Genomic DNA, 17,400 nt, shown 5'->3' on the forward strand with positions numbered 1-17,400 from the left:
CGTACTCGCACCGCACGCGCCCCTCGGAGCGAGTCTCCTGAGCTGCGGCGGGCGGCGGCGAGTCCGCGGACGTCGTCCGTACCCGATCTCCCGCTCTCCGCTCCCTCCTCCTCCTCCTCACCAACTTTCGCCTCGCACCTCGCCTGCGGGGCTTGTCGCGAGCGCACTCTGCTCGGCACACGCTGCGCTCCTGTGCCCTCGAGCCGCACGCCTCCTCGAGCGCTCCCCGTCGAGCTGTGGCGGCCTGCTTCCCCCGTCGAGCTGTGGCGGCCTGCTTCCCCCGTCGTCGTCGTCGACCATGACGCCCACCCAGGACGACTACGCCGTGTTCGCTCCTTGTGCGCCCCACCTCTACCTCTCTCGCATACTCTCGAGCACCCATGACTGACCGTGCGCGAGCGTCCGCAGCCGCGTCGAGCTCCGACTTGTCCCCTCCTCCTTCCCCTCGCGCCCGCTCCACCTCGACCTCGACTTCGACCTCGCGCACCACAGCGGGCAGCCCTAGCACCTTCTACTCGACCTTTACCGCCGCCACCGCCCCCTCGCCCGCCTCCACGTCCTCGCACGCGCCCGAACCCGCCTCCCGCAAGGGCCGCTGGACCCCCTCGGAGCACGCCGAGGTCCTCCTCACCGGCGACGCCGCGCCGCCCGGCGCGTCGTGGGACGTCCTGCGCCGCCGCATGACGGGCGACGCGCGGCTCCGGTCGGCGCCGGCACTGCGGGCGAGGTACCTGCAGCTCGTGCGGGAGAGGAGGGACAGGGAGGAGGAGGGTGCGGGTGCGGGTGCGGGTGCGGGTGCGGGAGAGGGGGACGTGCCGGACCTCAAGGTTGAGGAGGAGGGGGACGGCGAGGACTGGAGGGTGCCTGAGGGAGGGGCAGCGGCGCGCGAGCTGTCGTGGTCGCCGCCGGGGACGCAGAGCACGTCGGGCGACGTGTCGCCGCCGTCGAGGGACGGCCACAAGGTGCACCCTGCAGGTGCGTCCTACCTTTCTATCTCTCTCTTAAGCTCGTCCGAGCAAGCCCTGACCGACGTCCACCCCGCTCGCAGTCGTCGCGCTCCCCAAGCCGTCCCTCTTCCGCCCGCCCTCGCCTCCCAACCCCTCATCCATCTCGCCCTCGGCCCTGTCCTTCCCTCCCGCACCGTCTCCCGCTTCAGCGCCGCTCGCCGACCCGCACGGCGCGGCGCCCTGGTCGATCGACGAGGACACGGCCCTCCTGACGGCCATGGCGACGCCGCAGCTCGGCGCCCAGACGTGGGCCGGCATGCACGCGCTCGCGGCCCGCATCTACCGCCTCGGGCCGGGCGAGGGCAGGGAGTGGACGAGGAGCGAGAGGGAGGTGCAGAGGAGGTGGGACGGGGTGCTGAGGGATGGACAGTTTGCGCCGGCGCGCTGTGCGTCCTGCTTCTCTCTCCTCTCCTCTCTTTCTCTTCCTCTCGGGCAGAGCGAACGAGCTGATACATGGGTCGGACTGTCGACGCAGGGCCCGACGCACTCGTTCCTCCCCTCGTCGCCATCCACGCCCTCCTCACCAACACGCTCCAGGCCCAGCTCGACGCGAGCGACCCGCGCCTCGCCGCCTCCCTGCGCGCCGCGACCCTGCCTCGTCCTCTGCCGGCGCACCCGCAGTCGCCCTCGCCCGCCGCCACCGCCACCGCCACCGCCACGGCGCCCAAGCCGATGCCGCTCGGTTCGCCCATCCGCGTCAAGCTTCCCGCCGTCGCCGCCCCGCAGCACTCGCCCTCGGCGCCCTCGCCCTCACCCTCGACCTCGACCTCGTCGGCGACACGCACTCACGCCGCGCACCTCGCCCCGGCCTCGTCGTCGTCGGCCCACGCCCACCCGGCGCTCCCCCTCGCGCAGGGCGGCCGCGCCGCGCCCCCGTTCCCGGCGCGCCACTCGCCCCTGCCCGGCCCGAGCGTGCTCCCGCGCCCGCCTCAGCCGCACACGCACACGGTCAGCGTCCTGCGCGCGAGCGTGCCGCAGGTGCAGGTGCAGCGCCGCCGGTCCCTCCCGTCGTCGTCGCTGCCGCAGCCGCCGCAGCTGGCGGCGGCGACGGTGTACGACCCGCGCCCGCTCCCGCTGTCGCTCCCGCTCGGCCCTGCGTTCCACCTCGCGCCGTCGACGTCGCACTCGGCGTCCCTCACGGCCTCGCGCCCTGCTCCCTCGGCCGCGGCGCCAACCTCGAGCGCTCGAGCCCACGTCCACCTCCCGCCGATGCGCCTCGCCCAGGGACCTGCGCCTGTACCTGCGCAGGCGGCGACGCCCGACGGCGCGTACGGCGTGCTCGACCTCGAGCGGACGGCCGGGCTCGGGCTTGGGTACGCGCAGGGAGGCGGGCTCCTCGGCGCGAGGACGGCGACGGCGGCGGCGGCGGCGGCAAGGATGGGCCTCGGCACTGCCGCGAGCTGGAGCGGCGGTACCGGCGTGGGCGCAGGCGCCGACGAGGGCGGCGCGCAGGGGAGGAAGCGTGCGCTGAGCGTGAGCGTGAGCGCGGGTGCGGGGCCGGGTTGGTGGTGGGACGACTTGGGCGACGCGCAGGACGAGGGGTCGGCGGCCAAGAAGGCGAGGAGGGAGAGCGCGTGAGGCGCGTGAGGCGCGTGTTGGGGGCAGCGGCGGGCGAGGGGAGCGCAGCTTGGCGAGCGAGGAGCGGCGGTAGCTTGTTGTCGGACGAGGCGCGCATGCATGAGCAGGTTCCAGTATGGACTCGAGCGTCGTGCGAGCTGTGCGAGAGAAGACGTGCGAGCCGCGAGCGCGAGGAAGAGAGCGACAGGATCGACTCGAGCAGCGCACGGACCTCGGAACTTGGGAAGGCCGACGACGACGATGGGCGCAGCTCTCGCTCAGGCTGGACCTCTGCGAGGGTCGCAGCTAGCTCTCAACGTCCAGGTCTAAAGGCTCGTCTGCGTCGTTCGCTCGCTCGCGCCGTCGCCAGTCCGGAGAGTCCGCGGTGGCGGCGAGCTCGAGTCTCGGTCTTCCGCCGTCGCTCCTCTCTTGCACCTTCGTTCTCGCTCTCCTGCCGTGCACTCGAGCATCATGAGCACGCCCAACACGCCTAACGGCTCAGTTGTCGAGCACTCGCGCGCCGCCGTCGTCCTCCCTCGTCCCGCTCGCGTTCCGGACGAGCTCGTCCTCATGGTCGTCGACTGGTGCGACAAGCTCGGCAAGGACCGCCTCAAGACCCTGTCGGCCCTCGTGCGCCTCGCCAAGCGCTTCAATAACGACGTCGAGCGGCGGCTGTACTCGCGCGTCACTATCTCGGACGAGCTGAGCATGGAACCCTCCTCGCACGGCGCCGTGCGCTACGTGCTTGTACGGCGACCCAGCCTGCGCCGCCTCGTTCAAGCGGTCGAGCTCAGCTCGCTGCGTCGGTACCGCTCTGGCGGCGCGGTGGACGGCGTCGTCGCGCAAGTGCTGGGCGACCTGCCCGCCGTCAGCGAGATCACCTGCCACTGGGACGCGGTGAACCTCGCGAGGGTCGTCCTATCCAACCCTGTCGTTCGAATCGGCCGGTTCGAATTGCCATAGGACGTGCTCGACCTCTTCAGCCTCATCCGCGACCGCCCAGCGGCCTTCGCGACGCTGCACAGTCTGCGCGCGCAGACGGCCTACCTGCTCTACGGCATGCCCACCTTCGGCTTCAGGATCGGCCTCAAGACACTCGAGCTCACCGACATCGAGGGCAACCGCCAGCTCGGCGCGCTCACCTCGTCGTTCGCCAACATCCTCACGCGGCTCAGCCTGTCGGTGTCGGCCAGCGTCGCGACGTGCGACCCGGCGCTGTACCCTTCGCTCCAGCACCTGAGCCTGTCGAGCGACGACGTCGAGCTCGATATGGTCCGCCGGGCGACCTCGGCCGTCGTCACCTTCCTCAAGGCCGCCGCCACGTCAGCGAGCCTCCTCTCGTTCGAGTGGCAGTGCACCATCGCGCCTTCGGACGGCGGCGTCCCGAGCGACGAGGCCGACCCGACGCCCGCCGCCCCCTTCCCGATCACCAACGCCATCCTCGCCGCCGTCCCACGCCAGATCCGCCACCTCTCCCTCCTCACCGACTGCTTCGCCCCAGCCGACGTCGCCGCCTACCTCGGCGACGACGCGCAGCGCCCGCCGCACCTCGCGACGCTCCGCATCGGCGGCGCGCTCGGGCGCGGGCTCGGGCGCATCCTCGGCGGCGAGGGCGAGGTCGGGGGAGAGGGCGGCGAGGGCTCGTGCGGCGCGCTCGCGGGCGTGCTCGAGCGCGCAGGCGTCGAGGTGACGACGGTTGAGTGAGCGGGACGGTGCGGGCTCGGCAGGGCGACAGCAGGGCGGCGAGAGGGGCGCGAGATTCGGGTGGGCGCGAGCGAGCGAGGGGGCAGCGGTAGCTTGAGGAGGGTCGGGTGGCGAAGCGTGCATGTCTGAGTGAGTTCGGCTTCCGAGCTTGCGCACCGTGCGCACATGGCGAGAGCTGGCGAGCGAGCGAGCAGCGAGCAGCGAGGGACAGCCGGAGAAGAGAGGGCGACCAGCTCGAGAGGCGCACGGACCTCGCAACTTGCGAAAGGTCGACAACGACGAGGCGGCTCTGGGCGACGCCCTGACAGCGCTACGAGGTTGACAATAGCGGCGAGGCTGCCAGGGTGCGACAAAGGCACAGCGAGCGCGAGTCGAGCGAGGGAAGGTACGAGCAAAGAGCAGGTCCGAGCCAGGTGCGAGGGCGAGGTCCTCGAGGCACGTTGAGCGTCTGCTCGAGAGCGCGCCAGTTTGCGAGCGAGAGCACGAGAGACTGCGAGAGGGACAGAGCGAGGGAAGAAGAGCGAGAGGGGCGCAAGTTGCGAATGACGAGCGGAAAGACCCAGCGACCGCTCGAGCCCCTCTCCCAATCGCGCCGACGAGTTCTTGAACAGGGTGCAGTGCATGTCTATACCTCCTCTAGTCTTCCTCGCCCACTCACTCACTCGCCCCTCGGCAACCTCACGACCCTCACCGCGTCCCTCCTCCTGCTCACCTTGCCCCACTCACCCCGCAGCAGCGCCCCCCCGTCCCACCCGCCAAACTCGCTCGCCGTGTACAGCACCTCGGCATCGGGCGGCAGCGCCTCGTCGGCAGCGACGAGCGCAAAGTCGTACGACGCCCACGGCGCGCGCGGCTCGGCACGGTCGTACACGACGACGGCGGCGTGGCGCTCGGCGGGCACCAGCGGCGCGAGGTACCACGCCCCGCTCGACGGCCCATCGCCGTCGCCGCCGCCGTCGCCGGCGCGCCGCGCTCGCGCCGAGTCGAGCACGACAAAGTTGCTCGCGCCCGTCATCTTTGCGGCGGTCCCGACGTGGACGCGCCACGGGTCGTGCTGCGGGGCTCGGGGGGTGGTGGCGGGGAGGAGGGCGTGCGCCTCGAGGAAGGCGAGGGCGTCGGCGCCGGGGTAGTTGGGCGCCGAGGCGGCGAGGCCGAGGAGGGTTTGGAGGGCGTTGAGGGAGAGGAGCGAGAGGAGGACGAGCCGGCGCACGAGGGGCGAGGCGGTGCTGCAGGTCGCGGAGGGTGTCAGTCGGCGCACGAGAAGAGCAGACGAGACAGGTGGCGAGGAGAGGAAAAAGTGAGGGACGCACAGGGCGCCAACAGCGACGACCCCAGCTGCCGCCGCGACCGTCAAGGCCGGCACGACATAGACGACGAACCGCCACTCCTTGTGCTCGAGACCGCTCAAGACGGCGACGAACGCGAGGCACGGAATGACGAGGCGCCGGGTGCGGCGGTCCGAGAAGATTGACAGCGCGGCGGGGAGGAGCGACAGGTGGAGGAGCTTGGGCAGAGCCGACAGGAAGTAGTACGAGGCGGGCGAGACCTGCATAGGTGAGAGGGTGTGTGAGTCGAGTGCTCGAGCGGGCGCGACGAAGGAGAAAGACGAGGACGTACGCCCCAGTCGGCCGATTTGCCCTCGACGACGTTGAACAGGAAGGCCTGGCCCTCGGGCCACAGCCAAGTCGGGCTCTGCCAGAAGTACGAGTCGACGACGACGCTCAGGGCTGCGGAACACTCGAGCGTCAATACCGCATCGTGAAGTGAGAAAAGAGAGAGAGGGGACGCACCGAGGCTGGCGGCGGCCGACACGACGCCCGTCACGACGAGCTCGCGCACGCCGACGAGGCCCCTCGCGAGGTGCTCGAGCGCAAACGGCGCAACGAGCGCCGCGAGCTCGAGGCGGATGACGACGGCCGTGAAGGTGAGGAGCGAGAAGGCCGAGAGGAGGTGCAGTCGGGTCGACCGGCGCGGGTTCGAGATGCTCGAGAGGGAGGGAGAGCAGACGAAGAGGGCAAGGGCGATTTGGACTGTGTGACTTGTGCCTGATGTGAGTTCAAAGGACCACAGGGCCGTGAATGAGGGAGAGGGAGACGGACCGAGAGGAAAGGCGAGCACGTTGGGGAGGGTGCGGCCGGCCCAGTACGGGACGTGGAACTGGGTCGCAGCGAGCACGAGGAAGTACTTGGCGACCTTGGCGCCGTACGCAGCGCGGACCGACCGCGACAGGAAGACGACCGAGAGGGCCGAGGCGAGTGCGAGCGTGAGGCGGACTGTGCGAGAGAGGTCAGCTTTTGTTCGAGAGGGGTGGGAGAGGTGGGGACGCACCGATGAGCTGGGCCTCGAGTCCAGTGCGCACGAGCTCGAGCGCGCTGAGGGCCTTGAACGGGAGCAAGGCGACGGCGGCGAGAGCGATCGGGGCGATGAACGACCTCGGCACGGCGCCCTCAAACTCGACGTGGTCGAACTGCGTGTGGCTCGAGTCAGTCTCAGGGTACTGCACGAGAGGACTGGGCACCAGAAAGACGCACCCGCTGAGGCTGGTCGAGGCCGTGGACGACGACATCGCGCACCGCCGTCAACGAGAACGACTCTTCGACCTTGACCCCAGGGACGACGACGACGTGCGCCACCAAGCTGAGCACAACGCAGGCTTCTGCCCACCGCAGCAGCAGTGCCCGAGCCATCGAGAGCGGAGCGAGGGGGAGCTGCTGGCCGACGGTCGCACGACTCGGGCCGCGTCGAGGCGCGCCAGCTCACAAAGGTCGCTCGACCCTCGCTCGAGGGCTCGGGCGGCCTAAGCAGACAGCGACTACTCTCTCTCTCGGTACAGTCGCTCGAGCCAGGCGAGCGCTCCAAGAAAAGGAGCGGCGACGGCCAAAGTTGCACGCGCATCCTCCTCCTCCTCCTCCTCGAGTCGCCCTCAGTCCGACTCGATGTCGTCGTCCGGGTCGAACAGCAGCTCGACCTCGCCTCTCTCACCACCTCGCACCGCCGCTCCAGCCGCCGCCACGACCGGCTTGACGTCGTCGTCGTCGTCGTCGTCGTCGTCCTCGAGCTCCTGCAGCACCCTCCCGCCCCTCCTCGGCTCGCTCAAGTCGACCGCCGGCGCGTCCTCGTCGTCGCCCGCCTCGTCCTGCAGCGCCGAGACGTCCTTCTCGCCGATGGCGGCGCCCGTCACGAGCGGCTGCGCGGCCGTCGACAGTGGGGGGAAGGTCGACAGCGAGAGGAGGAAGGGCGAGGTGCCTGTGGTCGCGGTCGCAGCGCTCAGTCAGTGCGACGCCCGTGAGAGGGGTCGACGACGAACGAGAGAGAGAGACACGGGGCGACGCACCTGACGGGTTGATGAGGCCGAGCCACGGCACCACCTCCTCGACGACCATGCTCTTCTGCCCGGGCGCGAGTCCGAGCGCGCCGCCGACGAGCACCTCGTCGACGCCCTCGTCGTTCTGCCGCGCGAGGCGCAGCGTCTCCCACAGCTCCGACTTGCGCAGGACCTGCTTGCGGCGCGTGACGGGCGAGGGGAGCGCCATGAGCGTCGTGCGCACGCCGAGGTGGAAGCCGTACAGGGACGTGAGCGGGCGGTGGCGGTAGGCCTGCGCGAGGGGTAGAGTTTGCGGTCAGGCTGAAAGCTCAACGACGGAGCGCGGCCAACTCGGCGTCGAGGACCGAGCGGCACGCGCATGTAGAGGGAGAGAGCACGACCGACGCACCTCGTCGCCCTCGTCCCTCGCGCTCATGACGACGTCGGCCGCACTGAGCGCGTCGACGATGCCCGAGCACTCGTCGATCTCGTCGGTGAACGGCGGGTAGTTGTGGTGGAGGTACGACAGGAAGATGTCGGCGTCGAGAGGCGCCTCGGCGAACAGGACCTGCGAGAGGGCGAGGGGCGTCAGTCTGGCCCGCACGTCGTTCAAGAGCCGCGACTGTGCGCCGCAGCGCAGGGTGTCGGCGAGAGGAGGCAAGGGAAAGGGCGACGCACATCCGGGTCGACCTTGCTCGGCCGTCGGTCCCACTCGTCGCGCAGGTGCCTCGGCAGCCGACTCGCCTCGTCGCGCTCCTGCACGATGCCGACCCGGTCGCGGTCCTTCTTGTCGTCATCGGGCGAGTCTCCCCAGCCTGTGTAGGGTGCGCGTGCGGCTCAGTGAGGGGGCCGAGAGAGAGGGAGAGAAAGAGAGAGAGAAAGGGCGAGAGGGGACGCACGCTTGTTGTAGAGGACCTTGCCGAGCGCGTGAAAGATGAAGAGCGACGACTCGCGCGCCGTGACGAACTGAAGCCTGAGGGAGGGAGGCGTTCGTGAGTGTCACGCCCAACGAACCGCTTGGGCGCTCGACCGACGAGCCGAGCGCTCGAGGCGGACAGGAGGAACGACGCGACGCACAGCTTCTTGACGCCCTCCTTGCCGACCTTGCCCTTGCCCCTCGCACCCACACTCTCCTCCTCGCTGTCGCTCTCGCCCTTCCTCTTCCTCTTCCTCCCCTTGCCCTTGCCGCCCTTCCCTCCCGCCGCCGCCGACGCTCCACCGCCAATGCTCGTCGCGCCAGGGCCCTCGCCCTCGGTGAGCAGGAACTGGAGGCTCATGAGCGCCGAGCGCATGTCGCCGCCCGAGTGGGCGACGAGGACGTCGAGCGTCGCGAGCGTCGGGCGCGAGGCGAGCGCGGTCGACAACGACGACGACGACGACGACGAGGCGGACGAGGTCGAGTAGATGCGGTCGAGGGTGCGGACGAGCGCTTTGCGCATGATGGTCGGCGCGACGGGGTTGAACCTGCGGGAGGAGAGAACGTCAGTGCTGCGACCCTCTACATGTAGTCGCTCGCCCTCCTCGCCGCCGCGAGGCCAACGAGCAACAAGCGAGAGAAAGGCCGAAGCTCCCGACGCACGCAATCTCCCTGCACGCCGGATGCTCGAGCACCTCGACGCCGCACACGCCCCTCGCGTCGACGCTGTCGCCCCTGCGCCCGTTGCCGCTGAGCCACCCTCCGCCGCCGCCGCCGGCCTCGTCGTCGCCCGGCCGCGCGAGCGCCTCGCTGACGATGAGCACGAGGGGCGCCGTGACGCGCGGCGACGAGAGGTACTGCGCGAGGGCGGACCGCAGCGCGAGCTTGGTCGGGTAGTGCGACACGTTGGGGAGGTCCTCGATGAGGAGGAGGCGGCGGGACGAGGTGCTCGTGCGCGCGCTCGACGTAGTGGGGGCGGAGGAGGACGAGGCCGAGGACGAGGTGGAAGGGTCGGACGGGTCGGGCCCAAAGTCGAGGGCGGGCGCCATGCCGGCGCGCGAAAGGAAGCTCGCAAAGCGGTGCATGAGCGACTCGCGGTCTGCGCCGTTGCCCGTCGTCACGAATCAGTACTCGCGCGTCGAGGGCGAGGCACCGAAGAGAAGCGAACGAGGCACGGACGCACGCTCATCGGCCAACTGAACGCTCGTGCCCTCCCTCCACTCGACCAACTCGACGCCCATCTCGCGCGCGAGCGTCCGCAGCGCCGCCGTCTTGCCCGCGCCCGCCGGGCCCGACAGGACGAGCACGCGGCGGTACTTGGCGAGGTGCTTGGGGCGGCCCTCGAGCGCGAACGCCTCGACGAGCCACGACTCGAGGTCGGTCAACTTGCGCGCGTGGAGGGCGAGGTCGTCCTGCGATGCGGGAGGAAGAATGGGTCAGTCTGCGCCCCGGCCTGCATGGAAGAGGAGAGCAGGAGAGGGCGTACGCGGTTGCGCGGCGCAAAGCGGTCGACCCACATGGCGTCCGGGTCGTCTTGCTCGGCGAGGTCGTCGTCGTCGTGGTCGTCCTCGTCGTCGTCCTTGACGGCCGCCTTGCCTTTGCCCTTCTTGTCGGTCGTCTTCTTGGTCGTCGTCGGCTTCTTCTTGGGCGCAGGTGGAGGAGGGCTTGACGACGGCGCCTCGACGACGTCCTCGTCGTCCTCGGCTGCGAGCGGGAGGGGGCGGGGCGTGTGGTCAGCCTCGTCGGGGCGAGGCAGCCCGGGGAGAGAGAGAGGGTGCGTACTGAGGTCCAGGACGGCAACCTGCTTGCCCTTGGCCTTGCTGGCGCGCTTGGCGGGGACAGGCGGCACCTTGAACTGGTCGCGAGACGAGGGGGCGTCGTCATCGCTCAGGACGCCCTCGCCGTCCTCGTGCTTGGCCGGGCGCTTGGTCAAAGAGGTGCTGGACGAGGTGGACGCGGTCGGCGCGAGCTTGGGGAGGAAGCTCGAGATGGAGAACTGCCGGGGCGACGTCGGCTGATGGGAGGCGAGAGGGGGGTCAGGACTGCTCGTGCGAGGGCAGGAGCACGGTCCATACAGAGCTGAGCTCACCTTGGCCGACTTGGACGCGCGGCCCATCGCTCTCGAGGCGGGGCGAGCAGCGGGATTGAGGGAGAGGGCAGGGAGGCGGTGCCGGCGAGGAGTCGACCAACAGCGAGCGCTTCCTCCTCTCAACGCGCAGAGCAGCTCTCGCGACGACACGGACAAGATGCACAAGGTATCCAACAGTGCAACCCCTCCCTCCTGCGTCCACCGCCCGCCGCCGCGCGCTACAGCATCTTGCCCCCCGGTGCCGCAAACCCAAGGCCCGTCTTGCTCACCTGCCCGCCGCTCTTGATGCGCCGCGTCTGGCCGTACACGAACGCGTCGACGAGCGACGCCATGGTGAGAATCCCGCCAATGATGGCGCACGTCGACGTGAGAAAGTGGGCGAGCGACTGGCGCGTCTCGCGGTGGATGACTTGGAGCGGCGAGATCTCGTAGTTGAAGAAGAGCCTGCAGGGACATGGGCACGGTCCACAAGTCAGTACTGAGAGACTCGGTACGGACAGAGAAGGGCGACTCGTGACCCACCCGGGGACGCCCGCATAGCCGTGCATCGTCTGGTGCCCGCCCGCCTTCTCGTTCGCCTTCTTGCTGCTCACTACGTGCGCTCGGTCCGAGAGTCAGTGCCGCAGGACAGAGAGAGAGAGAGAGAGAGAGAGAGAGAGAGAGAGAGAGAGAGCGAGCGACGCACAGTCTCGCTCGTACTGCGTCACCGAGTACTGGTGCGTCCTCAGGGCGCGCCCGTCGAGAAACTCGAACTTGGTCGAGACGACCTGCGAGCGGCCGTGCTCGAGTCAGATGAGGCCCTTCGTGGAGGGATAGAGAGGGGAGGGAGAGCGGGTGCGCACCTTGAGGAAGTACTGGAACATGCTGCGAGCGGGAGGGAACGCGAGGTGAGCTCGACTCGAGGGAAGGCAGACGAGACGAGACGAGACGGGCGAGAAAGCTCGACGCACTAGTTGCTCTCCTCTGTGTGCGCCTTGAGCCCTTCGAGCGGGTCCTTGATCCCGAGCCGACGCTTGGTGTCGGCCGCGCCGGCAAAGGCCGCCTCGTCCTCGGTCCCGAACGAGAACGAGTGCAGCTCGTGGCCGAAATCGTGCTTGTGGTCGGCCTGGAGGTATGGCACGAGGTCGTGCACGTGCATCTGGTTCGACTGGAACGAGCGACCGGGCGACAGGTGGCTGCGCGGCGCGCGCGCGAGGGTAAAAGGGCGGGTCAGTCGGGTTCGACCACGCGCCGCAGGCTCCGAGCGCGGGCGAGAAAAGAGAGGTGGACGCACAAGTTGCCGATGACCCTGTTGACGCGGACCTTGCCGGCAATGTTGCACCCCTCGGCCGCCTGCTCCTTGATCTTGTCGCTCCAGCCCTCGCTGACGCACTGCTCGACCGAGTCCGGGTTGACAAAGCTCCACCCGCGCCTGACGTACGCCTCGCGCACGTCGTCGCACGAGTTGCAGCAGCCCGGGTTTGGGCCCTCGGTCGGGGGCGTGCCGCCGTAGCAGGTGCCGCCTGCGGACGAGGAAACGAGGCGTGAGTCCGGGAGGCACCAAGTCGAACGACGACGACGAGCCGAGCTCGTCGACGCCGATGCCGAGCGGAACACGACGACGCACAGTAGCCCTCGGCCTTCTGCCTCGCGACGCGCTCGACGTCGCCCGTCAACTCCTTGCCCTTGATGGCCTCCTCGACAAACTGGCCGTCGGCCGCGATGCGCGTCTTGAACAGGTCGTGGTGCACGTCGTTCTGGTGCTCGCCCGAGATGTCCATGATGTCGACGCTCAGGACTGCGAGTGGGTGCAGGGAGTAGATTAGGAGGCGGGCGCGGGCGAGAAGGAGGAGGAAGAGGAGAGGGAGGACGCACGGTAGCAGGGCACGCGCGGGAACGAGATGTTGAGGTTGACGACGAGCTTCTCGCCTCGCGACTGGTCGACCACGATCGAGGGTTCCTGCGAGACGGAAGGGCGGTGTGTCAACGCCGGCGGGGTCTGAGCGAGGAGCCTGCTCGACAGGCCACGGCGGGCCTCCGAGGGGCAGGAGGCGCTCGCGGCGTCGACGCACCATGTGGACTCGTCGGTAGTCGACAAACTCGTACAGCGTGAGGGCGAGGATGAGGCTGAGCGACACGAGCGTCACTGTGTGCGAGGAAGGATCACCCCCACCCGAGGTCAGCGCGCAGTCGTCGAGGAGGACGAGAGAGGGGGGACGCACACGCTCCGCCAAAGCCCGTCTTGATCTTGACGTCCTCCATCGTCTGCGTTGCGGGCCCTAGAGTGAGCCTGCGTCCTCACGTCCTTCGCCTCGAGACAGAGAGAGAGGGGAGGAGGAGGGCGCACCTTGCCGAACGCGTCCACGCCCTTGATGCCGGCGAATCTCCGACCCATGGCTGGCGGTCTGCTCTGCGCTGAGCTCGGGTGGTGCAAGGGCTCGGCGTGCGGGTGGTGGTCGCGGTGAGGGCGGGTCGAGGCGAGTCGCGAGGCGGGGGCGGAGCGGGCGGTGAGGCGGCGGGCGGCGTGTGGGACCGGGCGAGGAGGCACAGATGCACCTGGTAGCGGATCTCGGCGAGCTGCAAGCTGGCTGCGTCGGACGAGCGAGACGAGGAGGGGCCGAGACGGGAGCGTCGCCGCCTGGGACGACGACGACGACAAGATGAGCCGGCGCGACCGCCTCGTCGCCTGGTGCTTCCTGCGCGCTCTGCCTCGCACAAGACAGCCCGTGCCTCTCTGCAGCCGCGCCAGGTGACCGCAAGGTTGACTTGCACAGACGGGCTCCGGCCGCGACCCGGGGAACGAGCCGCAGGCGAGCAGGGGCGGGGGATATCTACGAGAGCGCGGGATGAGAGAGAGACGACCTGCACAAGTTGAAGTGGCACACTGAATGAGGGAGGGCGAGACAGGAGGCGCGATGATACTGAGGGCCGCGAGAGGGACGAGGGAACGGAGACGACGACGACGACGAGGCCGGTGATGCAGAAGGGGAGACAAGACGATGAGGATAGTATGTGTGGGGGTGACTGCTAGACGAGTCGTTTTTGTGATAAAGAGCTGCGTGGAGCAGGAGGGTGAGCGACGGGAGGGAGGCGAGCGAGAGGGAGCGAAGAGGACGCACGGCTCAGTTGGGGCCGTTGGGCGCCTTGATCTCGTCAAGGTCGTCGCCCGTCGGCGCCATCTTCTGCGTCTTCTCCTCGGCGAGGACGTTCCTCGGGCCCTGTCGCGGTGAGCGAGCGAGGGGGTCAGTCTCGTGGCCTCGAGTCGAGTCGAGGGAGGGAGCGAGCGGCGACGACGCACCTTGTAGTGCTTGCGGCCGCCGATGAAGAACCAGCCGGTCGACAGGAGCACGACGCCGCCCGTGACGGCGCTCGCATAGTTCATGTTGTCGCTCACGACGGGCATGATCTGCGGCAGCGCGAGGAGCACGACGATGAAGCTCGTCCAGAAGACGGCAATGATGCGCACTGCGAGGGGCGCACACGGCGTCGATGAGAGGGTCAGGGCCGGGCTCGTGACGGTGAGAGAGATAGAGAGAATGACGAGACGGACCGCTCCAGCCGACGATGCCCCAACCGAGGTGGAAAGGACCGGGCTTGAACATGACTGCGGGCGTCGGCCGACAGAGGGTCAGTGCGCCGAGCTAGGTCGAGCTTGAGCTTGGAAGGACGTGAGGCGAGACGCACCCTCGGGGTGGTTGCGCCAGATCATGCACGCAACGATCGAGAACAGGTACGACGAGTCTGTCGGGGGGGCCAGCCGGGCTGTCAGTGTCGCTCTCCCACACGATGCAAGGGAGAGAGGGGGCGCACCCATGCCCATGGCGGCGAGCGCAAAGATGGCGTTGACGGCGATCGTCGACGCGAACACGAGGAGGCCCATGAGCGCTGCGGTCGAGCCCCTCGCGAGTCAGTCGACGGTCCTGGGGCGCAGCTCGGAGGGGGGGGAGAGAGAGTGGGGCGCACCCGAGATGAAGAGGACGAGCCAGACGGCGTTGATCGGGATCTTGTTGGGCGCGAGGCGCGAGAAGAAGCCGCGGTCGGGCATGCCGCGGTCACGCGAGAAGGCGTGGAACGAGCGCGCGTTGGCGTGCGTCGCCGTGGCGACGACCTGCAGGGGCTCATCGTCAGGGAACTCGTCCTCGGACAGACAGGACGTCGAGAGGGCGAGAGAGAGAGGGAGACGGAGGCGCACCTGGAACGCGACAAAACAGATGAAGGCCCACAGGACGTAGAAGAGCGGGCGCGGCACATTCTGCCACAGGATCTGGGCCGGCGCGTAGCCCGACACGCCAAAGTCGGCCGTGTCGGCCATGTCGCCCGAGCACAGGACAAAGACGATGTTGTACACGAACCCGGCGATCCCGGTCCCAATGACGGCGATCCAGATGGCGGCCGGCGCGGCGAACGACGCGCGCTTGACCTCCTCCGAGATGTGAGCCGTCGCGTCGTAGTCTGCGGGCTCGTCCCAAGAGTGAGTGTCGGGGCCACCTGTCGAGCGGGAAAGGGGGACGACGCACCGGTCATGGTCCAGGTGACGGACAGGAGGCCGAGGAGGAACGACAGGCCGTCCGAGCTCCAGCCCGAGCCGTTGATGTTGTGCGTAAAGACGTAGCTCGCCGAGTTCTTGTTGTCGGTGCACGCGAGGAGCGAGATGATGACGGCGAGGACGGTCCCGAGGTTGAAGAAGACGAACGTCTTGGTCATGCTCGACAGGACCTTGGTGCCGACCGACTGCGCGCGAGGGTAGGGAGTGTCAGAGAGGGATGCGAGTCCGGGAGGACGAAGGAGGACGCACGTTGAGCGTGCCGTGGATGAGGAGGAGGCCGATGAAGAGGAGGTAAATCTGCCACGGCTTGGGGACGAACGCGCCACCGCGCGAGAGCGAGACCTGCAGGGACACGCACACACCGTGTCAGTGTCGGCGACTGCAAGGCGTACGAGGGAAAGAGTGGGACGCACGGCGGCAAAGATCATCTGGGCGAGGCCAAACTCGGTCGAGGCGACACCGGCGACCTGGCCGAGGAGGTTGAGCCTGCGGCACAAGGCATTCCAGAAATCAGCGACGGTCGCGCGAACGCGACGAGGCTGAAGCGGAACCGATTGCGACGCACCAGCCGACGGTCCAGCCCATGAGGGCGCGATGCCGCTTGGGCACGAGGAACACGGACGCCGAGTACAGGCCGCCGTTGGTCGGGTAAGCCTGCGGGCCGAACGACTCGAGGTCAGTTTGGGCGCTCGAGGGGTGCGAGGGGACGGCAGAGACGCACAGAGACGAGCTCTGCGAGGGCGAGACGAGGTCAGCTCTCCTGTGAGGGCGGGGCGAGACGAGGAGGGGAAAGACGAGGGACGGACCGGCAATCGAGGTACCGAGGCAGAAGCACATGATGGTTCCCTGTGAGCGGCACGAGCGGGTCAGGTCCCCTGTCTCGCAGGAGGAAGAGGGAACCCAGCTGAGGGACGCACAATGAACCAGCACCAGACGACGCTCGCCGGGCCGCCGAGGCCGAACGGCGTGTTGAACGTGGTCACGACAGACGAGGCGACACTGTGGGCAGGGAGTTAGAAGTCAGCTCGGTGCGGCGCAGAGAGCCGGGGTCCACCGGCTTCCTCGCGCCTGACGAGACCGGCCCGGACACGACGCAGGAGGAGAGGTGGACGCACCCCATGATCGAGAACGCGAACGAGATGGTCTGCAGGATGGGCGCAGCATGGTCAGCTCGACCTCGCCGTTTCGAGAGGGGGGTGGGGGGGGGGGAGAGACTTGCACTGAGGTTGGTGAACTCGCGCTTGAACTCCTGCTTGTAGCCGAGGCGGGCGAGGATGGCCTCGTCGCTCGCGGCCTGGCTGGCGGCATCGTCGGTGAAGCGCGGCGGCGACGAGTGGCCGGTGGCGGAGGGCGCCTTGTCGTCGTCCGACGACGAGGGCGAGCTGGACCGCATCTTGGGCGAGGTGCTGGGTGGACTGCGAGGTGCACACAGGGCGTGTCAGTACGTTGCGCTGCTGCTAGACCCGCCCCAAGGCCCACCAAGGCGACCAGACCCGTCTTCCACCTCGGGGGCCTGATGAGACGCTGTGCGGGCGAATCACCGACGGGCGGGCCTCCTTGACCGCACCGCTGCACACGCGCACACAAGGGGACAGCGACACTCACGAGTCAGGTGGGAGCGGCAGACCTGGCGCGGGCGGCTCAGAGGTGACGCAGGGCGAGGTGAGGAGGGTGGAGAGAGAGGGCGAGAGCTTCACCGGGGAGGACGACGCGGTCTCGCCCCGTGTCTTTGAATTCCCAATCGCACGAGCTGCAGGTCGGCAACGTGCAGCACACATGTGAAAGGAGGAGCACGACGCTCCCGCTCTCTCGCGACACCGTCTCGTCAAAGCAGCTGGTCCGTCGCCGCTTGGTGCGACCCTCGCTCTCGAGCCAAGGTCGCCGAGATTGCTTGACAAGTTACGAGTGGTGCGGTGCGCAGCGCGATAAAGTGTACAGACAACAAGGTGGGTAGTTCTGCGAGACGTGCGGGCGAAAGTCAGTCCGTGAGAGAGAGAGAGGATACTCGAGGAGAGAGGCGGCGACGCACCTCTTTTGCCCCAGACGAGCCCACCGTCCCTCGTATTCTCTTCCTCCCCCAGTCGCCTCCTTCGACCCCTCCCACGAGCGCGACGTGCCAACGGACCGCCGCCTCACACCGCCTTGCCGTCCTTGCCGACCTCCCTCTCGCCCTCCTTGCCGAGCACCGGGTTCTCCTTGAAGAACGCGACGGGCGTCCTCCGGTCCGGCTGCACCTGCTCGACGCCCTGCGCCTGGTCGCCGGCCGCGACGACGCCCCCCTCCTTGCGCGCGCTGACG

The 17,400-nt window shown here is 68.9% G+C and overlaps 6 protein-coding genes across 6 annotated transcripts; 2 read left to right on the forward strand and 4 right to left on the reverse strand.

Moving 5' to 3' along the window:
* Positions 1–298: 298 nt before the first annotated feature.
* Positions 299–2,585, forward strand: RHOBADRAFT_46267 (uncharacterized protein; the record flags this gene model as incomplete). Its single annotated transcript, XM_018414754.1, has 4 exons — positions 299–338; positions 409–975; positions 1,049–1,393; positions 1,483–2,585. The coding sequence occupies 4 exons, from the start codon at positions 299–301 to the stop codon at positions 2,583–2,585; spliced, it is 2,055 nt and encodes a 684-aa protein (XP_018269210.1).
* A 450-nt stretch (positions 2,586–3,035) lies between these two features.
* RHOBADRAFT_46268 (uncharacterized protein) lies at positions 3,036–4,268 on the forward strand (the record flags this gene model as incomplete). The annotated part of the gene is made up of 2 exons (XM_018414755.1): positions 3,036–3,461; positions 3,528–4,268. The coding sequence occupies 2 exons, from the start codon at positions 3,036–3,038 to the stop codon at positions 4,266–4,268; spliced, it is 1,167 nt and encodes a 388-aa protein (XP_018269211.1).
* Positions 4,269–4,926: 658 nt separating this feature from the next.
* On the reverse strand, positions 4,927–6,955 carry RHOBADRAFT_55376 (glycosyltransferase family 22 protein; the record flags this gene model as incomplete). The annotated part of the gene is made up of 7 exons (XM_018417819.1): positions 4,927–5,494; positions 5,579–5,814; positions 5,886–5,995; positions 6,059–6,298; positions 6,368–6,541; positions 6,597–6,735; positions 6,800–6,955. 7 exons carry the CDS (start codon positions 6,953–6,955, stop codon positions 4,927–4,929), a joined length of 1,623 nt encoding a protein of 540 aa, XP_018269212.1.
* Positions 6,956–7,109: 154 nt separating this feature from the next.
* RHOBADRAFT_55377 (uncharacterized protein) lies at positions 7,110–10,604 on the reverse strand (the record flags this gene model as incomplete). The annotated part of the gene is made up of 11 exons (XM_018417820.1): positions 7,110–7,514; positions 7,603–7,864; positions 7,982–8,140; positions 8,251–8,387; positions 8,472–8,545; positions 8,650–9,036; positions 9,152–9,587; positions 9,672–9,900; positions 9,975–10,192; positions 10,271–10,502; positions 10,578–10,604. 11 exons carry the CDS (start codon positions 10,602–10,604, stop codon positions 7,192–7,194), a joined length of 2,484 nt encoding a protein of 827 aa, XP_018269213.1. The 3' UTR covers positions 7,110–7,191.
* Positions 10,605–10,795: 191 nt separating this feature from the next.
* Positions 10,796–12,951, reverse strand: RHOBADRAFT_17486 (uncharacterized protein; the record flags this gene model as incomplete). Its single annotated transcript, XM_018412377.1, has 11 exons — positions 10,796–11,021; positions 11,100–11,169; positions 11,263–11,344; positions 11,420–11,441; positions 11,528–11,752; positions 11,851–12,079; positions 12,184–12,354; positions 12,432–12,516; positions 12,629–12,702; positions 12,779–12,821; positions 12,904–12,951. The coding sequence occupies 11 exons, from the start codon at positions 12,949–12,951 to the stop codon at positions 10,796–10,798; spliced, it is 1,275 nt and encodes a 424-aa protein (XP_018269214.1).
* Positions 12,952–13,303: 352 nt separating this feature from the next.
* Positions 13,304–16,495, reverse strand: RHOBADRAFT_48819 (uncharacterized protein; the record flags this gene model as incomplete). The annotated part of the gene is made up of 17 exons (XM_018415192.1): positions 13,304–13,611; positions 13,676–13,774; positions 13,855–14,021; positions 14,107–14,160; positions 14,241–14,297; positions 14,367–14,441; positions 14,520–14,664; positions 14,749–15,008; positions 15,074–15,287; positions 15,352–15,444; positions 15,516–15,588; positions 15,668–15,756; positions 15,824–15,834; positions 15,909–15,948; positions 16,020–16,101; positions 16,218–16,246; positions 16,322–16,495. The coding sequence occupies 16 exons, from the start codon at positions 16,493–16,495 to the stop codon at positions 13,679–13,681; spliced, it is 1,659 nt and encodes a 552-aa protein (XP_018269215.1). The 3' UTR covers positions 13,304–13,611; positions 13,676–13,678.
* Between the last annotated feature and the right edge of the window lie 905 nt (positions 16,496–17,400).

This window comes from Rhodotorula graminis, assembly GCF_001329695.1.
Source record: "Rhodotorula graminis WP1 unplaced genomic scaffold RHOBAscaffold_12, whole genome shotgun sequence".
NCBI lineage: Eukaryota > Fungi > Basidiomycota > Microbotryomycetes > Sporidiobolales > Sporidiobolaceae > Rhodotorula > Rhodotorula graminis.